Source organism: Pleurodeles waltl, chromosome 3_1 (genome assembly GCF_031143425.1).
Source record: "Pleurodeles waltl isolate 20211129_DDA chromosome 3_1, aPleWal1.hap1.20221129, whole genome shotgun sequence".
Taxonomy (NCBI): Eukaryota; Metazoa; Chordata; class Amphibia; order Caudata; family Salamandridae; genus Pleurodeles; species Pleurodeles waltl.
In genome coordinates this window covers 1,989,298,010-1,989,321,787 of record NC_090440.1, presented here as the reverse complement: position 1 = coordinate 1,989,321,787, position 23,778 = coordinate 1,989,298,010, and the positions used below count along the sequence as shown (strand labels likewise).

Here is a 23,778-nt window from a genome sequence, read left to right as displayed (position 1 = left end):
CAATAACAGACAACAATAATGTGCCTTCCTATTCAACAGTTCAGCTGTTCCTCTGCTCATTGCCAGTTCAATGAATGAGTTTTAGTCCCAAGATCTTTTAGCCAAATTAAACCCTAGGAAGTTATCCCTGGAATCAGGACGCTAGAGGGACTACAAGTTGCTATGTAGAGAGCCATAGGAAGGACCTTATAATAAACAATATTTTACCAATGTCAAGTGAAAAGATGAGAACCAGTAGAAGCTATTCTGAAACTTCTATAAAGGAAACATGTTACTTAACTATAACTATAGACCTTGAATGGAGATATATTTTATTGATTTACCTGCTTGAGATACTCTCCGTTGCCAGACTGGGAATCTCTAGCATTTCTCATCAAAGAAATAACTGCATTATCATGCACCTAGGCAAAATTATATTGTTTTTTTAAGCACATTCACTGTATAAAAAGCTGCCAGGCAAGTGAACGTGCTGACTCTACTTCCATCCTTCCTTACTTAGCATGACAAATACTGAGCTGCAGCACCCCAGCGTTCAACACTGTAGTAGATGTCGTGCTTCTTGGTTCAGTGCAGGGTCAGTCTTTCCTGAGGGGACGGTTATTTTGTTGTGGCAAACAGTGATGAATGCAAAGATCCACCTCGTTATACCTTGTTTCATGGGGGGAGGGGGCAACATCTTCCTGATCTGAGTTTCTAATGTCTTTGGCCTTAACAAAGTAGAACCATAAGCACTTGGGGACATCTACGAAATGAAGTTTTCCTTCCACAATAGAAGTTTGATTAGAAAAGAAGGAATGGAGTACTGAAGGCTCGTTTGGCAGGAAATCTGAAGGCACCTTACGGATGAACATAGGATTTCTTTACAGTCTCACTTTTCCTTTTTTCCAAATTGCAGGAACAGTCTCATGATTGTAATGATCTGAAACTGCCCTGTGCATCTTGCTGATGTCAAGGCCAAGAGGAGTGCTGTCTTTCAAAAGAGATATTTCAGCTGCACCTGTTGGATTCATTCGGATGGGTTGACATGAATTGCTTGAGGACTCTGTTCAACCTTGCTTGGTGCAGGCAAATTGTATAGTGGCGAAAATTACCTAAAAGATCTTCATAAAATGTTTTTGTGAACAAGTAAGACAAATGAGATGTTTTATATCAGGACAGACTTGTCACGTGGCCTATGATTGATGTTTATTATACCTTTTATCATCAACCGCAGCGCGACAATAAATATGTCTGAGGAGAAATACAATGAATTGTCTCCAGTACCGCAAAAAAACAAAAGTGTACACATGAGCTGCACCAATGCCTCTGAAAAGTAAAGGATCATTTGTAGCGACGATGAAGCAAATGAAAACAAAGGTGCAACCTCCCATTCATGTTCTTCAAGGTCCAAAGTCAAGTGCCTATCCACTCAGTTTCAGCAGAGCTGCTGAAATGGAACTGATACTGGTGAATCACAATATGAATGCTTATCACGAAACAGTAAATCAATTCCCTTCTTTATTTCAAAGATTAGGAAAACCTAAGACTATGAAAGTACAATTTAGTATATCAATAAAGATGTTCGCCCTTTTGTTCAAAGAAACAGAAGAATTGTACTTCATTTCCAAGAAGCTGTTGAAAAGAAACTTGAATCACTACTTAAGCATGATATTATTGAGTATTCTACCGGTCCGATGCTATGGTTTTCTCCCACAGTGGTAGTGCCCGAATAGGACAGTGAAGTGAAGCTGTACGTATCTGCATAGACATGCGTCAAGCGAACAAGGCAATTGAAAAAACAACATCCAGGTCTGCACACTGCTGATATGATAAGACAATTGAACAATGCAAAAGTCTTCTCTTTCCTTGATTTAAACAAATCAGTTAGAATAGCGCTCGAAAAATCATAAAAATGTTCCTAGACCTGCAGGTCGAGTAACTTAAATAATCTACTCGACCTAACTAATGTACTTGACCCATAAACGGGTCTCAAATTGTGTGATCCTAGGCAAATAGTTTACAGAGTTGCCTTTTTTTTAATTCTCACATATGATTACACCTTTAAATATGGGAGCTCAGCATTTCTGCACAAAAGACCTCTTTTGTTTGATTAAGTAGACTAAAGTTTGCTGTATGCATCACAAGAATCTAGACCACATAACCTAGGACTTCTTTTACTTTACTAACAACATTGCCATCAGGGCGGGAGTGTTTCTCAGTTTGTTTAACCACTCAATTTTAATAAACATATTATTAGACCATGATGTGGTAACATAGTGTCATATACACACAGTCATCCAACAACAAAAAAGAGAGGGGCTGAAGTAAAGTGGGAGGTTCGGAAACAAAATCCTGGTCCTGTGTATAGTGTTCCCATCAGAAATGTAAATCAAAAATATATATACACAGTTCCACTCCAAGGGTGTGAGCCGGTAATTCACAGGTTCCTGGGAGTTCCAATATTTGAAGCAAGAGCCCTCACTCACCATTTGGTGACATGCTTCATCATAGGGCTATGCACCTTGTCAGGCCGGCACTGCAATGCCTCACGGGCCCCGCAAGGGGGCTCTTTGCCGGAGATCTTTTGTGATGGTAACCAGCCTGTCAAAAAGTATACTGATATAGGATTGGTATGAAAAGAAAGTGCTGTTAAAAATGACTAGAGGTAAAACATAATTTATTGTGATATCCGACCTCTGTCATGATTAAAAACAGGAATGGGGGGAGAAAATAAAGTAAGGTCTCCCCTAAAAAATAAGCAACAAGTGACGGTGGTTATCACTAAATCCCTAGATTGAGAGTATAGTGAAAGTAGATACAGGATCCCCTGTACTACTCTTAAATCATGGTCAACATGTTTCTCGCTTAATAGTCTTAATGATCTGGTGCGATTCTTCAGGACCAATACACCTACCTAATCCTTAAAAAATATACCCAATGTTCGGGAAAATCTTATTTAGCAGGAACCCTCCTAATATTAGTGGATGGGCCCCCTCAGGGAAAGCACCAGGCTTGCGTGGTCCAATATGGTTTGAATGTATCCACAATTAGCGGCTGCACCTACACCAGCTAGGAGCTCCCGATATACACACAGTAACTTTCCAAGAAATGTCCAAAAACGTCTCTACTAACTTGTATATATATAGTGTATTAACAATTTGTGAAAATTGGGTTTCAGAAAACATAACCTTTGCACGTCAACATGTAAAGGTTTCTGATTTGTTTTCATCCTGTTACAATATTTTTTCATTACATAGAAATATAAAAAAAGGTCTTTCACAACTACTGAGATATATTTTGAAATGTTTGCACAGTTGACTTAGTCATTTAAATGTTGTGTGTTAGGAAAAACCTGACACCCTATATTCTTTTATTTTGCATTCTAAGCAGCAGGTCACACAGTTCATCTTAAAAAAGTCCTGGAACTATGCAGTCAGAAGGAAAATTAATTGTAAGAAAAACTGACTTTTGACTTCTGTCTGTGAGCACAGAACAAATGTGACATAAGAACAAGATTAAAGGCATCTTTTATTGCCCCTCCATTTTTCAACTGAACAGAACACCTGTTCAGTGTCAACTGCAGAAGGGACAAGTAAGTGTAAAAAATAGCTCGACCTGATCAATCAAGACTCGCCAATGCCAGTGGGATTTTTCGAGCCCTGTAGAACATAATGGGAATCAGTTAGAATGTAATGATAATTGCAGGTACATTCCAACCTTTTCTACACATATTGGTCTGTTTCGATACAAAAGACTTATGAGTTTGGCGGTCCCACCGCAGGACCGCCAAACTCATGGGAAGGACACCACTGCCATGGTGGTGTCCCCCCCGAGCGTATGACCATGTTCCCACCAGGCTGACCAGCGGGAACAGTTCTACAATATTGGTCTCGGCTCCTTTAAGGGAGCTGAGGCCAATACTATAGCACACAACACCCTCGGAATATCCACTACCTCCAAAGCAGATAGTGCACAATCCGGGGTGCTGGGCAGAAGGGGCCCCTGCACTGCCCCAACCCCCCGGTGGCCATCAGCACACCCTTACCACCAGCCTTTCCATGGTGGGGTGATCGCCATGAAAAGGCTGGCGATAAGGTGAGTTGTAATCAGCCAGGCAGCACTGAGTTCAGTACAACTCAGACTGTCACCACCCCATTGGGAACAATGTTACTGGCGGAAACGGCAGTCTCCTGGCAGGTCTGGCCACCTGGGTTGTAATGTGGTTGCGGTGGTCCAACTGTCATCACAAAACTGGTGCTCCTTAGACCACCAGGCTCATAATAAGGGCCTCTGTTTTGGTGTGTCATCAGCCGCAGAGATTTTTCAAGAAGTCATTTGACGTATTGTACAACCGGTTGTAAATGCTTTCAACTATAGTGATGACAGACTGGTTTTCGGAGCTACACAGAAAGAACATGACAAAGCTTTACAACAAGTGTGTTGTTTATTTGTTGATGCTGGTTTAACGCCAAATGCTGAGAAATGTGAATTCAATAATACAAAGCTTAAACTTATTTGGCTATTTCTTTTCTGATGATCTAGTTAAGGTACAAGCTTTGTCAACTGCCAGTTCCCCACAAGATGTTTCCATGTTGCATTAATTCCTTAGGCATGGCCAGTTACTGTTTAAGATGTATGTGAGACTTCACTACTGTGAGCGCTCAACTGAAAGAGCTGACAAAAAAGAATGTTACATTTCACTGGTCACGTGAATGCAAGCAGAGTTTTTAGAGTATTAAACAACCTATTAAAAACTTTACTGAAATGGCATATTTTGGTCCAAAGTTACATACTGAAGTTGTTGTTAACGCTAGCCCAATCGGGTTAGGCAATATTCTTGCACATCGCAGCGGACAGCCAATCGTTTGATGACATATTGTGGCCTATGCAAGTAAGAGTTTGTTCCAGACTGGATATGCTTATTCACAACCAGAAAAAGAAAGACTAGCAGTGGTGTGGGCTTGTAAACATTTCCATATATTCCTGTACAGAAAACCCTTCAGGCTTGTGTGGTGGCTCATCAAGCATTGCTGACTATCATTGGCAATCCAAAAGCCAAGAAGCCTCCATGAATTGAACACTGGGGTCTACATTTGCAAGAGTGCAACTATACAATTGTGCATTGTCCAGGGAAAGATCAGAACCCTGATGACTACTTCTCAAGAGTGCCTATACAATGTCCAGGTAGCACATCTAAGACTGCAGAAGCCTACATACATTTCATAGTGAAATCGAACACATCAGCTGCCATTTCATTGGAGCAAATTGTCAATGCCGTGATCCAAGATAATGACATGTTGAAATTGAAAGACATTATTACCCATCAGTCATGGAATCGTCATACTCAACCTCTTACCAGTGACGGAGCTTCAGAAATGCAAAAATGTCAAAGATGAACTGACACGAGAAGTAGTAGTAGTAAAGCTTTATTGTTCGATTAATTAAAAACATTACAATGTATATATCAAAGACAATAGAGAAAGAAAAAATAAACAAGGACATTAAAATGATAAAAATGTCCTTGTCAGATAAGGGAGGGAAGGTGTTCAATCTTGGGGTCTATGGCTAAAAAGATTAAAGTCCTTCTTGTGCAGGTGTGCAAGAAGCAGCTTAACAAACACATAAAGTGAGTTAACATTATTCCACCTGCGGCTAGTCTGCTTCCGCAAAAGAAAACTTGCGCAGGGATTATGTAGGATAGCAGTTGGAATGATTCCCGTGTTATTGATGTTATCAGAGCAGACATGAAAGGCATTTTTTGGGTCCCAGTGGGGAAGTGCTTTGTGCAAGACGAAGATCTAGTGCAAATGGTTATTTCAGCACAGAAAGTAGGCCAAGGTTGCTTTAGTCCAGTACTATGGTTGGTATGACTGGGAGAGTATGTCACCCCCATCCCCGTGGGGGGCAAGTGTTCAAGGCCGAGTAAAAAAAACTACCTGAAAATATTTTACTGTTCTGGAGATTACTCGAGAGTCTCTGGAGTTTAGACATGCTAATATAGCTTGTCTACAGGAATGCACCCCTGCATTGGTCCAGAAGGACCAAACCCAGCGACAGCGCAGATTTAGGGTGGACCTGCAGAGGCAGATAGTGTGGATTGCTTCTTCCTTTGGTTGACTACACAGTCTGCATGGAGCCTCTCCTTCAGCCCATTGGTGTGGTTTTTCCTGTCATTTTGCTTCTGACCTCCTGTTTTTGATCCTGTGCTGAATGTAGTTTTTGCTGGCTTTAGAACTCTGGGCACTTTACCACTACTGACCAGTGCTAAAGTGCAAGTGCTCTCTGTCTAAATTGTATTGGTGATTGGTTTATCCATGACTGGCATTTTTTATTTGCTATTAAGTCCCTAGTATAGTGCACCATGTGTGCCCAGGGTCTGTAAATCAAATGCTACTAGTGGCCTGCAGCACTGATAGTGCCAACCACATGAGTAGCCCTGTAAACATGTTTCAGACCTGCCACTGCAGTGTCTGTGTGGGCAGTTTTAAACTGCCATTTCGAACAGGCAAGTGCACCCAAACCATCTCTTTTACTACATGTAAGTCACCCTTAAGGTAGGCTCAAGGCAGCCACATGGGCAGGGTGCAGTGTATTTAAAGGGAAGGGTATGTACTGGTGTGGTTTGCATGTCCTGATAGTGAAATATTGCTAAATTCGTTTTTCACTATTGAAAGGACTTTCTCTCCCATAGGGTAACATGGGGATTGCTTTGAAATATCTTTTAAGTGTAACTTCGCATTGGGAGCAGATGGAAATATGGAGTTTGGGTCTCTGAACTCACAATTAAAAATAAATCTTTTGGTGAAGTTGGTTTTTAAAATTTAAGTTTGAAAATGCCGGTTTTAGAAAGTGGGCATTTTTCTTGCTTAACCATTTTATGCCCCTGCCTGTCTGTAGACTACACGTCTGGGTCAGGATGACAGTTAGGCTGTTTGTGAATTCACTCTAGACAGTCACACAAAGGGAGCTGAGGTGTGCCCGGCATATCCTGATGGGTCTTCCTGAGCTAGAGAGGTAGGAGGAGCTGACACTTGCACCTGAATAGGGCTGTGCTTATCCTTACACAAAGCAGTCTCCAACCCACTGGAGTGTGTCTGGGGCCAGGGCAGGAAAAGGCAGGGTCTTGTGCACTACAAAGACTTTTATTTGAAGTTTGCCTACTTCAAAAACAGAAATGGGTATAGTACTGGACCTCCGAAACCACGTAGTTAGAACACTTCTGGACTGAGGGCATTCTGTCAGGAAGAAGAGCTGGATGCTGTGGGAGGGACAGCCACTCTGTTACTTTATTGTGCTGGCCTGCTGCATGCTGCTTCTTTACTGGGAGTATAAGGACTAGACTTTGCTTTCTACATCCTGCTTTCCAAGGTTCCCCAACGGCTTGAGTTGAGCTTGCTTCCTATTAAGAAGTCTCAGGGACATCAAAGACTTCATCTGCCAGCACTTGGGCTCCTCTGCTGAGAGCCCTGTCCTGTCAAGTGGTGCCAAATCTAGTTCCTGGGCCCTTGAAGGAAGTCTTTGGTGCTACAAGAAGAAAATACACACATCGACTCACAGCGTCATTCCGAACCAATGCATCGCTGTAAGGATTTGACACATCGCCGCTGCCCGCACCGGAGCGTGGTCCCTGCATGACACAACAACCATGGTTTTCAACGCAGGCCCCAGCTTTCCATCGCAGCACGTCAGAAGAACCACAGCTGCATGAGTTTTCAGCACTGCATCACCAAAGTCTGCAATGCACTGCCCTGAATCTGAAGTAGCGCCTGCTTCATTGCTGTGAGATCAACGCATCACGTCTGACTTTCGACTCATTGTCCCTGGGCGCCATTTTCTACATCTACACCGCACCGCAGTAAGGAACCAATGCTTCATGCTGTAAACGATGCACCCCCCGTGGCAGTAAGGAACCGACGCATCACCTCCCCTGTAACAGTAAGGAATTGATGCATCTCCAGCTCTTTTGACGCATCACCTCCCCTGCGGCCATCATTGTCTTTGACGCATCTCAGGTACTTTGCTGCAGTTCAAGGTACTACAAATGCATTTAGGCCCTCATTACAACCCTGGCGGTAAATCCTGCTTTCCGCCGTGCAGAAGACCACCAAAATACTGCCGCGGCCGTGGAATTCCACTACAGGTATTACAACCCACTGCCCGGAATCCGCCACAATACAGACACCCACACAAGTCTGCCACACCAAAGGTCAGTGATAAACTGGCGATAACAAAACCGACACCGTCACGCCATACACTGTCATGACCACACAAACTTGCCAAGTCAAATCAAAGAAGTGCATGAGAAAAGCAAAGAGATATCCTCAGTGGAGACAGCAAAGCCCAAACTGGAAGAAGGTTTGCAGAGTAATCTTGCGCTTATTTCAAAGGAAGAATCAAGAACAGAAGATCCAAGATGGCCGCTGTGAGTCCTGAAGGTTAGTTACAGTTCTAGTCTTGCAATCGGTTGGTTGCTAGGTTACGAGCTCTCCAGGTGGAAGCCTTGCACTTCAACTGAGGTCTGACAGGAATCAGCTGTGTGGAGAGAGAGCGCGCTTCAGAACAGAAACTCCTGTGAGGTAAAATTACATTTGAAGATTATATTACAGAAAACGGATAAATATTGTCAAGGTTTATTCGAAGAGTTTGATAGTAGACCGTTCCCGTGGAAGTCGGCAAGGCTACAGAGTTAATGTATGAATTAACCTTATGTTTACAAGGTTCTTGTTTAAGATATTAAAGTCAAGGAAAAAACTAACTTTAAAAGAGCAAGTATCTACAAATGTCAAGGTTATAAACAAAGGCCAAGTTTAAAGGAGAAACGAACTGTTAACAAATAAGCATTTACAAATTCAATGGTAATAAACCAAAATAGAGTTTAAAAGAGAAACGAATTTAAATAAACAAGCATTACAACTACAAGTTATCGACAGATGTCGAAGTAAGGAAGGAGAAACTAACTGTAATAAACAAGCATTTACAAATACAAGTTATCAACAAATGTCGAAGTAAGAAAGGAGAAACGAACTTTAATAAACAAGCATTTACAAATACAAGTATTGACAGAAGTCACAATAAGACAGGAGAAATTAAATAACATCAGCTGATTTGAAGAACGCATTATCACCAACTATATATATATATATATAGCAACATAAAACCAATCTCTAACAAAGGTTGAGAAGTTCTTCCAGAATCAGTAATAAGCATTTTTTTAAGAAGAGCTATCATTTATAGAGAGAAGCAAGGCTACAGAGAACTCAGGGTGAGTGAAGAAATAATAGAATTAAAGAGAATTAAGTGTTGAGAGTAGAAAGTGAAAAACTGATGTTGTATGTCCCTAGTAATTGCGACTGACTCTTGCAGATGCTGTATCCAATCTTAGATGTGAAGAGGCAGACTGAGTACTGGCGTTCATCATCTCTGTGGCAGTCTCTCTACCATCCCATTCCCCTTTCCCCCTCCGGGGTACTCAGCACGAAGGATTAATATTCGTTGTGAGTAGCTCGGGTCGGGACTGAGGAGTTATCTTCTGCTTCTGAGGAAATCGAATTGAAGTATCCTGACATACGCCCACACTATCACGACCCACGAATCAACGCGGCGGTCTTTCAACTGCGGTAATCCATTGGCGGTACACACCGCCGCGCTCAAAATACACACACATATACAAAACACAACCACATTGGACAATTCGAAATACACACACCTGATACACATACACACACCACACTCAATCCAATATAAAGCACACACCCACAAACCCTTACTACCAGAATTTTGAAACCACGCCAGAGAGATACACTACCAAAAACAACACCAGCATCCACAGACATACAACACCATCACTTACACAACATCCACGCACCTCAAACAACACACACCAACACACTCCCTCACACATCACAACAGACACCACCTCACACATTACCCACACCACATCATGGCACCTCAACGACACCCCAGGTTCTCTGAGTAGGAGCTCAGGGTCATGGTGGAGGAAATCGTCCGAGTAGAGCCACAGCTATTCGGATCACAGGTGCAGCAGACATCCATTGCAAGGAAGATGGAGCTATGGCGCAGAATCGTCGACAGGGTCAACGCAGTGGGACAGGATCCAAGAACTAGGGATGACATCAGAAAGACGTGGAACGATCTACGGGGGAAGGTGCGTTCCGTGGTCTCCAGACACCAGATTGCTGAACAGAGAACTGGCGGTGGACCCCCACCTCCTCCCCCACCACTAACAACATGGGAGAAGCAAGTCTTGGCAATACTGCATCCTGAGGGCCTCGCAGGAGTAGCAGGAGGACTGGACTCTGGTAAGGCAAATCTTTACTACTATATCCCCGACCCTACCTGCATGCCATCACATACTTCCACCCTTACCCTCACACCTATTACCCCAACAACCCACAGATACCCCACCAACCCAACCCACACATCCCAAAATCAAGCCCTGCATGTAACTTTGTTGTTGTGGGAGCTGCCAGGCCCTCACCATTGTAACAAATACTGTCAAAAAAATATTTATTTTTTTTGGTCTCAAAAAGCACACATTGCCACCAGTGGCGTAACAGAGGCCCTGCAGCCCCCCTTCAGGGGGCGCCATCAGCACAGCACTTGCCCTGAGTGAGTCTGGAGGGGGAACCCTCCAAGTTCTTTGCAGGGGGGCCCCCTCCAGTTTTGTTACGCCACTGATTGCCACAGTGGTTCCTGGCACTGAACAAAACGACTTCATTGTGGAAGAGCAGAATGTGATCAATCGCAGTAAAGCCAGCTGATAGAGAAATAGAAGTTTAATAAAAACAAAATGCCTTTGTTAATGCCAGACTTAATTAGGGATCCATTTTTTAAAGAAAGTCACAAAAGTTAACCCATGTTATATGTCTTTGAATTAGTGGCTTTCATGAATTCACAAGAACTTACAGAAGTAGGCCAGGAAATCATATTCCTAGAAAATATCTGTAAACTGTATTTTAGCATGAGCAAATATGCATGTGTAGATTTGCTCATGTGAAAATCTATTGAGCGTTTACAAGTTAATTTTCCCTCCAACCACTTTTTTCCTCAACCCTGGAAGAAATTCTACTTCTGTCCTTGTCAGGAGTAAATTTCCAACCTTTCTCATTATGGGAAAAGATTAGAGAAGAGCTGGTGAAAATCCTTAAAACATGCAAGTTAGTAGGTTTGCAGATTCAAAGGCATTCTAGCCCTGGAACTATTGCTTACTGCGTCCTCCAGCCCCAGTATGTAGATCTGCGGAAAGGTGGCAAAATAAGGAAATTGCTATAGTAGGGGCTGAAATTGCAAGTATTCAAGCCCTACTATAGTAGTAGCCCTTGCATAATCAGAGAGGCTATTATCAGAGCTCTTAGATAATGCGATTGCTGCCGTAATTTGTCGCTGAAATACATGGCACCAAACGGACAAGTAGATTGTTTTACCTGGCAAGTAGATTTAAGAAGCAACCCATCCATGGACAAGTAGATATTTTATTAAATTCCACACCCCTGCTAACGCTTGCAAAAGAAGATAGGCAGACTCACCCAGAGCAGGAACTAGCATGGCTTGGTTTGGCCCAATCCTGGTCGTCATCTGGTTAGTCAAAAGGACCTAAATGTAGAGAACAGAAAAAGCATGGGCAGATTACAGCACAGTGCTAAAGATGGAAATCGAAAAAGGATTAAGGCAGAATTCTAGAAATCAGAGACAACATCTGATGTAAACTATTTCAATGTTGCAAGATCGCAAGTCCCAAAAAAAAAAAAAAATCAAAGACTTCCTCAACCACGTACAAGCCTGTTTCCCTTCTAAGTGGTCTGCCTTTTTGAATTTCCGCCACTCTATATGCTAAATTATTCACCCGCGTGCCTCTCCCCACTAGAAAACTGACTTCTCACTTATTCTTCACAGTAATCAGGACTTTTGTGTATTTTGTATTCTGTGCATATTTCGTCTAAAATATCACTTGGATCTTGTTCGCACAATATAAAACTGCAAATAAATTACTTATATTGATACTTTCACACAAGACACGGTCTCAATACTACATAGTGGTCAACCCGGGGCACTCTCTACCCTACACGAAATAACAGGCTTGGTAGAGATAGGCACGTGCTGTCTGGCACAAAACTGCAGAAGAAAATACTGTGGGAGGGATAACGGGGACAGAGGACATGCTGACATTTCCCAATGATAGAGAAGCTTAAGTAAACAACGCGCACGCAAATCTTTAGCAGCAATTTTATTAGCACATCGCGGGTAAAACAGTGCCTTGAAATCAGCCCCCCCCACCACATCGTACATATTAATAGCTTGTCTGAGCCATCTAGTGGCTATTTTGGGAATTACAGCTATCTCTCCCTCAATGAGAAAGTAAATTGGCGAACAAATCTCAATAATAAGAGCATGCGTCTGAAATGGTCTCTATTTTTATAAACTGTAATTTAGAGGGTGGGAATCAGTCAAATTTTATACCTCGCTAAATTCCCATATATATCGCGAAATCTACAATTATCATCCAAAGCTCAAAGAGTTTTTTGCACTGGGATTTTCACATTAAAATCAGGACTTCTGTTTCGCTTTTAACCTGTTCTACGAAAGAAAATTATCACACACACCCACCCTTAGTCAAGAGGAATACAGTTCTGCACCACCTCCGTTTTCCCCATCAACTAGCACTTAGTCAAGAGGAACACCGTTCTGCGCGTCCTTTTTCACCATCAACTAGCACTTACAAGGAAATACCGCCAGTTTTCGTGGAGGAACTGCATGATGGAGTGCAAGTGACATCGGCGAGCAGATCAGCGCCTTCCCCTCTGCAACAGCAGACCACGTCCAAACGCATGGGATGCATGGATGACCATCCTAGGAGGTCTGCCAGTGAGTCTCTAGGCAAGCAAGAAAGCTCAAACAATCCAAGTCCTGCCCGGTAGAAGATGCACTGAAGTGAATAGGTTCCTACCATCTCTTCTAGTAAGGCGCATATGCTTAGGGCCTGCTGAGGGGCCCTGATACCCATGACATGCATCATTGCTGACTCGAAGACCTCCAAGTCTACGGGACGCTCATGTGCTGTTTTAACGATGCTCTTCTGTTTTCTGCCTGGTAGTAGGGAAGAAGAAGAAGAAGACAGAGACCTTGGCCTGCCGCAAGATGATCCACAGCAGTGCTTAATTTGTAAATAAAAAGGTGCCGGTGCTCAAAGCCCTCCTCTTAAACACGCGGCAGCTGCAATTAAATCTGCGATACTGAGGCAGCCTAATCCCAATGCCATCTCGGGCCTCTTCAATCCATTTAAAGCCACTCCTGCCTCTTCAGCTCACACCTGCAGCTTTCTGCTTTCTCTCACCGTGACGCTTTTTCGTTTTTCTTTTCCTCCGTCTTTCCCAAACGTGTATTTTGCTCGCAGCAAATGTTTGAGGCAGAAGACTAAGCGCCGGCCCTCAAAAATAAGTGCCAGTGCTCAGCACCGGAAAAAACAAGCACAAATTAAGCACTGATCCACAGACTAATGCATGACTACGGGGTAATCAATGGATCAGACAACAGCGACGAAGAATCCTGAGGACCCAAAGAGATTCCCTAGCCCTGCTGCGGGGATGGACCCAGCTTTCTTTATTTCCTCTTCAATCCAAGAACCTTAGAGTGATGAGGATAGGAACAGACAGATGAAGACAGGTGAAGTAAATGCATTTTTGACTAATGTGAACTTTTCCCTTCACAGATAAAAGTTCAAGGGTGAACTTGTTGTCACATTTGTTACCTACGACTTACAAGCAAGAGGTTTTCACATTATAAAACCCTTAGTTAGGATCCTGTACTAGTGGTAAATTTTCACATCGTTTAGTAAAAACCATATGGTTGAGCTCGCTTTCTTTTCTTCATTGGGCTCTGGCATGGCTCCTCCTTCAGGGTCATGAGCAGATGTTTGTATAATCAGTGGGCTAGTCGTATGATGAGGCCGGATGGCCGAAGCAAAAAGGCATTTGATGAAATGGGGCAGGTCCTTCTGGCTGTTGTGATGGGCCCACAGAGAAGTGGTGAGTGTGATTTACTCTGCAAATACCCAGCGATTAGATTACCTCATATGGGGACAGGATGGTCCTTCAGAGTGAACGGAGCGTGCTGGAATCTTGTGTTTGGATTCTCCGGTATGACAAATGGGAGCACTAGTTGTAAAATACTCCGAGGATTTGCTGATGCCCTAGGAAAGGGACTGAAACATAGCGATGCCAGTTGGAGATTTCTGTGATACTGGGAATCCTATTTACTCTGGCTCTGGAGTGGTTAGGGTGCACCAAGTTGTGGAGTCTGGCACTAAGGCCCTGGACAGTGGACTGGAGAGGTCAGTCTAGATAGGAAATAACAGGAGATTCAGTTTCCTTCTAGAAGCATGGGGTGAGGCAAAATAGAGAAAAGCTACAAACAGCCTACTATGTCATTATTGCCGGGCCCATAACCCAACACAACAACTGGCGACAAAAGAGGTGGGAGTGGGACACCAACAAAACAATTGAGGAATCCATATCAGGACCCAGGAATGACAAACAACCAAATAGTACGCCAAACACCCCTTCCTCAGCTGACCAGAGCCCTAAACCTCTGCAAACACTGCAAGCAATGCGCACACAGCTGGATGCAGGCAAAGCAGTTGCAGCAGTTAGTAAACACAGGATCACTGAAAAGAACATGTGCTCCACCCAGCACCCAAGGTGCAAGACCACCATGCAACAGTAACAGTGTGGTGAAGCACAACAGGGCCAGCGCAGAGCCTCCATTTTAGATCTCACATTTTAGCTTGACAATTTAACGCTATTCGTGCTTTGCGTCATTTTTTTGCGCCGCCTACGGCCCGGGAGACATTTTTGCCCAGAAGCATAAATACGACGCACCGCTGTATGCGTGGGTTTTTGGACGGGAACGCCTACCCTGCATGTCATTAACGCAGGGCGGGGTGCCGCTTCCAAAAACTCACGCACATAGCGCCATTCCCCTTGTGCGCCGCATCGGGCGTCAGGGTATAAATATGGGGCATCGCAACCGGAGTATAAATATGGCCCTTGGTGCCCAGAGTGCTCCACGTGCAGTGTGGCCGGTACAATACACTCACCTGGGTGTGCGTGGCACGACATTGGCAAGGTACAGGTAGCATGATACGCCATGGAGGCAGCGACATACCCCACACTGCTGCGGCTTCGCATTCCACCTGCAGGTGCCAACAGTGATGACCGTAATGCTTCATGGAAGCTGCCCAGGGCCCTGGAACTCACCACCAGCCTCGGACGACTGACCACTGGGGATGGTAGGCATGTCAGCGGTGGTGCCACTGTCCGAGGACGTCACGGGCCGCTGGCGGTGCTTGCAGTAGTGTCTCTGGTGGCGGTGTCTGCGGTGGCGGTGCTGGCAGCGGGGTCTGTCGTGGCGGTGCTGGCGGCAGGGTATGTGGTGGCAGTGCTGGCGGCAGGGTCTGTGGTGGCGGTGCTGGCAGCAGGGTCTGTGGTGGCGGTGCTGGCAGCAGGGTCTGTGGTGGCGGTGCTGGCGGCGGGGTCTGTGGCAGCGGGGCATGTGTCAGCACCTGCTGAGGGAGAAAGCAAGTTGTCTACTGCAGCCTCGGACGGCTGCCCACTGGGGAAGAGGCTGGGGACTGTCGCAGCGGCTGTAGACGTGCCGGAGGCGGTGCAGGTGACGGTGTTCGCCGCTGTACAGGTTGGCGTGGACAGAAGGTGTGACACTGGTCCCTCAGTCTGTGCCACCATGCCCTCTCCTGACCTGCCCTTCTGTTTTTGGCCCTTCCCCACCTTTGATGGTGCCGCAGCTGTCTTGCCACTATCCCCTTTCGTTTTCGCTGACCCCTTGGTGGCTGGTGGTTTCGGCTTCTCCCTCCGGGATGTGGGCACCTTTTTCACCTTGGCAGGTGGCGGAATGTCCTTGCCCTCGCTACGTGGCACACTGGCAGCCCTGATGGTTGGTGCACTCCATGACCCCGCAGTTGCTGGCACCACTGTGCCTGGGGATGTGGTGGCTGAGGTGCTGGGCTGGGACCTGGAAAGCCTGGCCCTAGGGGAAGGACGGGGGGGAAGGTGTAGGAAAGAGGTCAATGTTAGCCAGGAAAAGTGTTTTAGACACACTGGGACGGGTAGATGGAGGGGGTATGGGAGTGGAGAAAGAGGTAGTGGTTGTAGGAGGTGTACGTCTGCTGAATTTGGTGAAAGTGCATGGGCTGGAGGCTGTTGTGAGGTGGATGGCTGTTGGGTGGGTGTGTGCCTGCGTTTGTGTACTTTGGGAGGAGGGCTCACAGACACACTGGGAGAGGATGCTAGGGATGTGTGAATGGTAGTGGGGGTGGTGATTGCACGTGAGCGGTGTGTGGTGATGGGCGTGCTGGTGATGGAGGTAGTGGCTGAGGATATAGTACATGCAGGTGTGAGTGGAGACGAGACTGGGAGGGGGGAGGAGGGAGACGTGGAGGAGGTGGACACAGTGGAGGAAGTGGATGTTGGTATGTGTGCATGGGTATGTTGCTTGCGTGAGTGCCTGTGGGATGTGTGGTGCTTCTGTTTGCCTGAGCCACTCTTGTGTGTTGATATGTGTGCATGCTGGTCTGATGGTGTGCTTGGGATAGGCTGAGGTACAGGGGATTGGGTCTGGGTGGAGGAGGTTGGAGGGGGGAGGCTGGACACAGGGACAATGACTGCCATCAGTGCTGAGGCCAGAGCCTGAAATCCTCTCTGTTGGGCTGCCTGGCCAGAATGAATGCTCTCCAGGTATGCATTTGTTTGTTGCAAATGCCTCTTAACTCCCTGGATGACATTCCGAATGGTAGACTGCCCAACAGTGAGGGATCTCAGGAGGTCAATAGCCTCCTCACTGAGGGCAGCAGGGCTGACTGTGGCAGGGCCTGAGGTGCCTGGGGCGAAGGAGATGCCCACCCTCCTGGGTGAGCGGGCACGAGACAGACGCTGAGGGGCTGCTGGGAGGGTGGGGAGCTCCCATCCGAGGAGGAGTTGCTGTCGCTGGTCTCTGCTCCTGTCCCCACCCTGGAGCTCTCCTCGCCCTCCGTCCCACTGGTGGCTTCAGACTCCGCAGCTTCACCCTCCAGGGCCAAGTGGGATGCAGCTCCCTCCTGCTCCGGTGCCAATGCTCCTCCACCTGATGATGCTATTGCACACAAGAACAGGGAGACCACAAAAAGGGGGAAGGGGAGACAGAAGAAAGACGGTCAGTGCAAGCAACACCACTACCGTTGGCGGACACAACAGACAGTGAGCAGCCCTCTGCAATACGCCATGAACTTATAGTTCCTAGATTTTTCACATGCCCATGGGGTACGAGGCCTAAGCCCAATTGCTGCACACCTGGAAGTCACAGGAGCCTGACTAGGTGTAGATGGCTCTTACCACTGGTGGGGTTGGGGTGCCACATAGCCTGCCTCACAAGGGACCTTGCCTACCAAGATCGCCCTGGCCTAGGGGAACCCACTGCCCACCTCCCCCCCCCAGACACCTTGTAATGCGCGCAGAGTCAGCTGAATGAGAGTGTACTCACCCCCTTGTGGCTGCTGTGATGCCCTCAAGCCCCCATCCAACTCCGGATAGGCCACCGCCAGGATCCGGGAACATCAGGGGGGTCATGGTGCGACGGGCACTCCTCCCACATTGGGATGCCATCCCCAGCTGGGCCTCTGCCGTCTTCTTGCTCCAGCGGCGCAGGTCCTCCCATCTTTTACGGCAGTGGGTGCTCCGTCTGTGGTAGACCCCCAGGGTCCGGACGTCCTTGGCGATGGCACGCCAAATACCCTTCTTCTGGTGGGCGCTGACCTAGAGGAATGATTACAGGGAGAAAGGACATTACTCACCCATCCGGACCATCATACTCATTGCCCACCAGTTCCCACCCATGCCATGACACACACACACTCACCATCCGCCCATGTAGGCCTCAGCCCCCCCCATGTATCTTCCGGCCACACCATTGAAAGCAGGTATTGCCCATTCAGCATGCTTACAGTGTACTCAAATATTTGTCTGGAGGACCCTACAGTTGCGTGTACTGGAGGAGGACCCCATCCACTAGTTTCTCCAACTCCTCCGAAGTGAAGGCAGGGGCCCTTTCCCCAGACACATGAGCCATCGTCGCTTCCAGACACAGGTCACAGCAGCACTTGCAGTGTAGGTCCTCTCCTGTTGAAGGTCAAGTATCAAGTGAGTGAACAGACAGAAAATGGCGGTCACGTCCGAGGCGGTGTGTACCGTCACTGCCGGCGTACATCGTCATTGGCTCCTCAGACCCATAGGACCAAATGTTAACCAATGCTGAATTGCGCTGCGGTCTTCGACCGCCCACCGTAATGGTGTAGTACGCCAGCACAGTTACCTCATATCCCCTTGTCCCACCTTACAGGTCAGGCAGCCGCCATTTCAGGGGGCCACATGGCATTAATAATAACTGCGTCTCACCTATCTAGGCCTGGAATACACACAGTTACAGGCACATTGCGGATTAATACATTTTTACAAATGACATTTTGTGATACCTCAGTGTTGGCTGACTCTCTGCTCGCTGTTCTCCTCCATAGGGCACGTCTGCTGGGGCAGGTGATGAGATGGCGGCATCCTCTGGTGTACAGACCCCTGGTGGACCTGTCGACAATAGAAGAGAGACACATGATAGTCACATACAGACTTGATCGTGCAACAATCCAGGAACTGTGTGCCCAGTTGGAGCCAGATCTGATGTCAGCTATCCGCCATCTCACAGGAATGCCCCCTTAAGTGCAGGTCCTGTCAGGTGGTTCCTTTCAAACAACAGTGGCCATTACATAAGGGATGTCACAGCCAATGTTCTCTAACGTGTTGTCTGCCCTGCTGAAACACATGCGCAGCTACATCGTGTTCCCTCAGGTGGAGGATTTGCCCACAGTGAAAGGTGACTTCTATGCCCTGGGACATATCCCCAACATCATTGGTGCCATTGATGGGACACATGTGGCATTAGTACCCCCACGCAGGAGTGAACAGGTGTACAGAAACCGGAAGAGCTACCATTCGATGAATGTGCAGATGGTGTGTTTGGCAGACCAGTACATCTCCCATGTGAATGCCAAGTTTCATGGCTCAGTGCATGACGCTTACATTTTGAGGAATAGCAGCATCCCTTATGTGATGGGGCAACTCCAGAGGCACCGTGTGTGGCTAATAGGTGAGGCCAAGGACCCAATACAGTGTGAATAGGTGTCTGGGTATGGGGTTGTCCCTAAGGGTTAGGGTGTGGCTAACAGTTGTCCCTCAATATTTGCAGGTGACTCTGGTTACCCCAACCTGTCATGGCTACTGACCCCAGTGAGGAATCCCAGGACAAGGGCAGAGGAACGCTACAATGAGGCACATGGGTGAACTAGGAGGGTGATCGAATGCACCTTCGGCCTCCTGAAGGCCAGATTCCGGTGCCTCCATATGACAGATGGTTCCCTCTACTACTCACCAAAGTAGGTGTGCCAGATCATCGTGGCCCGCTGTATGCTGCACAACCTGGCTTTGCGACGGCAGGTGCCTTTTTTGCAGGAGGATGGGCCAGCTGGTGGTCTTGTGGCAGCTGTGGAGCCTGTGGACAGTGAAGAAGAGGAGGCAGCAGAAGAGGATATCGACAATCGAAACAACATAATCATGCAATACTTCCAGTGAGACACAAGTAAGAAGATGTCACTACCTCCCACATCTCATACAATTGTTGGAGCTAGCATAAGTCTGTCATTTTCACTCAGTGTATGGACCCTGACTTGTCACTTTGCCTTTCCATTTCACAGATGTGGGTCCCACTTTGTGCCCTCTGCTATATTTCCTCCTGGCCTACAGCTGTGTTACATCGGTATGTGCACAAGTAAATTGACATTGCTATATTCCATGGTTATTGCAATTACACATTTGTGAAAGCACAGATTGACTCCAGATTATTTTGTGATTGAAGTGTGTTTATTTCTATGCTAATAAGTGGAGGGGGTTGTAAAATGGGCTGGGGGGATGGTGGAGGAATGTCCATGGCAAAGTCCAGTCTATTTGTTTCACAGGTGCATTGTCCAAAGGGGCACAGGAAGTGGAGCAATGGCAGTTGAAGGATGGACAGGGTGACAAAGTGGGACAGAAGGGTGACATTTTCGGGGGGAGGGGTCTCATTTCCTGGCGGGGTCTTGGCAATGTTCTCTGTCTTGTTCCTGGATCTCAGGGACGCTTTGCGGGGTGGTTCTCCATCTGCAGGGGGTGGGGTGCTGGTGTCATGTTCCTGTGGCGGTGCCTCCTGTCCACTAGCGCCGGCGGAGGGCTGTTCATCGTCCAGGCTAGTGTCAGGGGCCCCTTGTTGTGCCACTGTGTCCCTCCTGCTGTTGACAAGGTCTTGCAGCACCCCTGCAATGGTGACCAGGGTGTTGTAAATGGACTTCAGGTCCTCCCTGGTCACAAGGTAGTGTTCCTCCTGCAGCCGCTGGGTCTCCTGAAACTTAGCCAGTACCGTTGCCATCGTCTCCTGGAAATTATGGTAAGCTCCCATGATGTTGGAGAGGGCCTCGTGGAGAGTGGGTTCCCTGGGCCTGTCCTCCCCGTCGCACAGCTGTCCTCCCAGCTTCCCTGTTGTCCTGTGCCTCTGTCCCCTGAACCGTGTGCCCACTGCCACTGCCCCCAGGACCCTGGTGTTGTTGGGGTGGTGGGTTTGCCTGGGTTCCCTGTAGTGGTGGACACACTGCTGATTGACGTGTCCTGGGGACAGAGGGATGGGCCTGCTGGGTGGGTGCAGTGCTGGTGTTTCCTGAGGGGGGAGGCTCTGTGGTGGCTTGTGACTGTGTCAGGGGAACCGACTGTCCCGAGGTCCCTGATGGGCCGGGCTGGTCATCTTGATCCAGTTGTGCAGAGCTGCTGTCATCACTGTGGGTCTCTTCTCTGGGGGGACTGGATATGTCTGGCACCTCCTGTCCGGTGACGTTGGGTAGGGGTCCTGTAGGGGTGTAAAAGCGTGATTATTGCATCTGTGTGTGCCATTGTGTGCAATGGGTGAGTGACCCTCTACTCCAGTGCTTGCATTCTTGGCTTGGTCCTTGTGTGATAGTTTGTTTGGGGTCTGTGTGGGTATCTGTACTGGACATGCTTTGGTGATGGGTGTCCATGCATTGGTGTTACATGCAGGGCTTGTTTTTGGGATGTGTGGGTTGTGTTGGTGGGGTATCTGTGGGTTGTTGGGGTGATGGGTGTGAGGGTAAGGGTGGGGTACGTGATGGCATGCAGGTAGGGTGGGGGATAAAGTAGTAAAGATTTGCCTTACCAGAGTCCAGTCCTCCTGCTACTCCTGGAAGGCCCTCAGGATGCAGTATTGCCAAGACTTGCTCCTCCCATGTTGTTAGTTGTGGGGGAGGAGGTGGGGGTCCACCGCCAGTCCTCTGTACTGCAATCTGGTGTCTGGAGACCACGGAACGCACCTTCCCCCGTAGGTCGTTCCACCTCTTCCTGATGTCATCCCTAGTTCTTAGATGCTGTTCCACTGCGTTGACCCTGTCGACAATTCTGCGCCATAGCTCCATCTTCCTTGCAATGGATGTCAGCTGCACCTGTGATCCGAATAGCTGTGGCTCTACCCGGACGATTTCCTCCACCATGACCCTGAGCTCCTCCTCAGAGAACCTGGGGTGTTGTTAATGTGGCATGATGTGGTGTGGGTGATGTGTGAGATGGTGTGTGTTGTGATGTGTGAGGGGATGTGTTGTGTGTTGTTTGAGGTGCATGGATGTTGTGTAAGTGATGGTGTTGTGTGTCTGTGGATGCTGGTGTTGTTTAAGGTAATGTCTCTCTCTGGCCTGCTTTCAAATTTCTGGTAGTAAGGGTTTGTGGGTAATGTGGGTGTGTGTTTTATATTGGATTGAGTGTGTGGGTGTAGTGTGTGTATGTGTATCAGGTGTGTGTATTTCGAATTGTCCATGTGGTTGTGTTTTGTATATGTGTGTGTATTTTGAGCGCGGCGGTGTGTACCGCCAATGGTTTACCGCGGTTGAAAGTCTGCCACGTTGATTCGTGGGTCGTGATAGTGTGGGCGTATGCTTGTTGGCGTGACGGTGTCGGTGTGGTTATCGCCAACTTATCACTGACCTTTGGTGTGGCGGACTTGTGTGGGTGTCTGTTTTGTGGTGCATTCCGAGCTGTGGGTTGTAATACCTGTAGCGGAATTCTGCGGCCGCAGAGGTATGTTGGCGGTCTTCTGCACGGCGGTAAGCGGGATTTACTGCCAGGGTTGTAATGAGGGCCATAGTGTGCAAGTCAAGGCTCACCGGCATTCCCTATCTGGATATTGCATCTGAGAATCCTAATCAATAGTTTGCATATTTCACAAGGGAAAGAATGTTTTATGTGTTTATTGCTGTCAGAGACATGTATAAAACATAGGTCATTTCGATGTTCTCTGACAGAAAGTCCCAAGACCCCAGTGCTGTAACTGCTCTCTGTTAGAAATTGGGTCTCTAGTTGGCAGTGGGTTTGCACCCTGTCCAAGTAGGGACCCTCACTGTAGTCAGGATAAAGGGGATACCCAGCTCAGATAACCCCGCTCGCCCCTTGGGTAGCTTGGCACGAGCAGTCAGGCTTATCTCAGAAGTAATGTGTAAAGCATTTGCAAATCACACACAGAAATACAGTGAATACACAAAAAAAGGACACCACACCAGTTTTAGAAAAATAGCCAATATTTATCTGTATAAAACAAGTCCAAAACGAGACAAATCCAACACACAGTAATAAAGACATGAATTTTGCAATAATTACTTAAACTACAGTTCCTTGAAGTTGTTAGCTCTGTCTGGGGCTATCACGGCGTCGTCAGCAACAAATACAACAGTTCAGGTCTGCCGTCGCATCGCAAGCCAGCTACAGTATTGAAGACCCGCAAACAGTACCTTGGAAATGTAAGGCGTGGTGATCCTTGCGATAAGATGTGTGGCGTCGCAGGCATTGGTTCTGGAAGTCGGTGCGGGGGTCGTTGGGCCCTTAAAGTCACACACATTGCAGATCGAACTCAGGGCTGATGACGAAGTCAGGAGTGCTGGCATGGATGGCATCAGGGCTCGGTGATGGCTTCCTGCAGCGTTGGTGAGACCAGGGTGGCGGTGTGAAGTGGGGTGGCGCAACGTGCAGTGTCTCCAGGTCACGGTGCAGGCAGTGGTGTCGTCGCTGCTGAAGCGCTGTCATCAGTTGGACCAAGGAGGCGGTGTGGGGCGGGCTCTGTGCAGCGCCCACAGGTCGCAGTGCAGATAGGGCGTCTGTTGATGAACTGGAGTCGATGGCACTGGTGTCGGTGGAACAGGGCTACGGGGCGGTGTGTCATGTACCTCACGAGCAGTGTCCTCAGGCCACGTGCAGGCATGTCAGCATGGGACAAGGGCATCGGGGATGCTAAGGCTGTGGTGTGATCAAGGCGATGTGGAGTGTGGGGTCCACAGGTGCAACCAGTGGCTCGGTAAGGGCATCAGATGGTGGTGTCTGTGAGACCAGGGTTGCGGTGTGACATGCGGTGGGGCACGGCTCCATGTGGCAGTCAGGTCACGTTACAGGCAGCTGCTTCATTCAAAGGGGCAGTACTCCTCCTCCAGTTCTTCCCCTTGGCAAAGGTTCCTCTTGATCCAGAAGTGTTGTACCAATCTGGGGTTTTGGGTTCACTACTTATACTCCTTTCTGCCTTTGTAGTAGGCAAACTTCAAAGGAAAGTCTCTATTGTTCACAAGATCCTGACTTGCCCAGGTCTGGGACCAGACACTCCAGGGGGCCAGAGACT

At 47.5% G+C, this 23,778-nt stretch overlaps 1 protein-coding gene across 1 annotated transcript in view; it reads right to left on the bottom strand.

Annotated features, from left to right (window-relative positions):
• The window catches only part of RAD51C (RAD51 paralog C), a 417,313-nt gene that overhangs the window by 110,746 nt on the left and 282,789 nt on the right, over positions 1-23,778 (bottom strand). Inside the window, exon 6 of the mRNA XM_069226398.1 lies at positions 11,526-11,592. Within this exon, the coding sequence (XP_069082499.1) occupies positions 11,526-11,592 (67 nt within the window). The remainder of the gene's footprint in view (positions 1-11,525; positions 11,593-23,778) is intronic.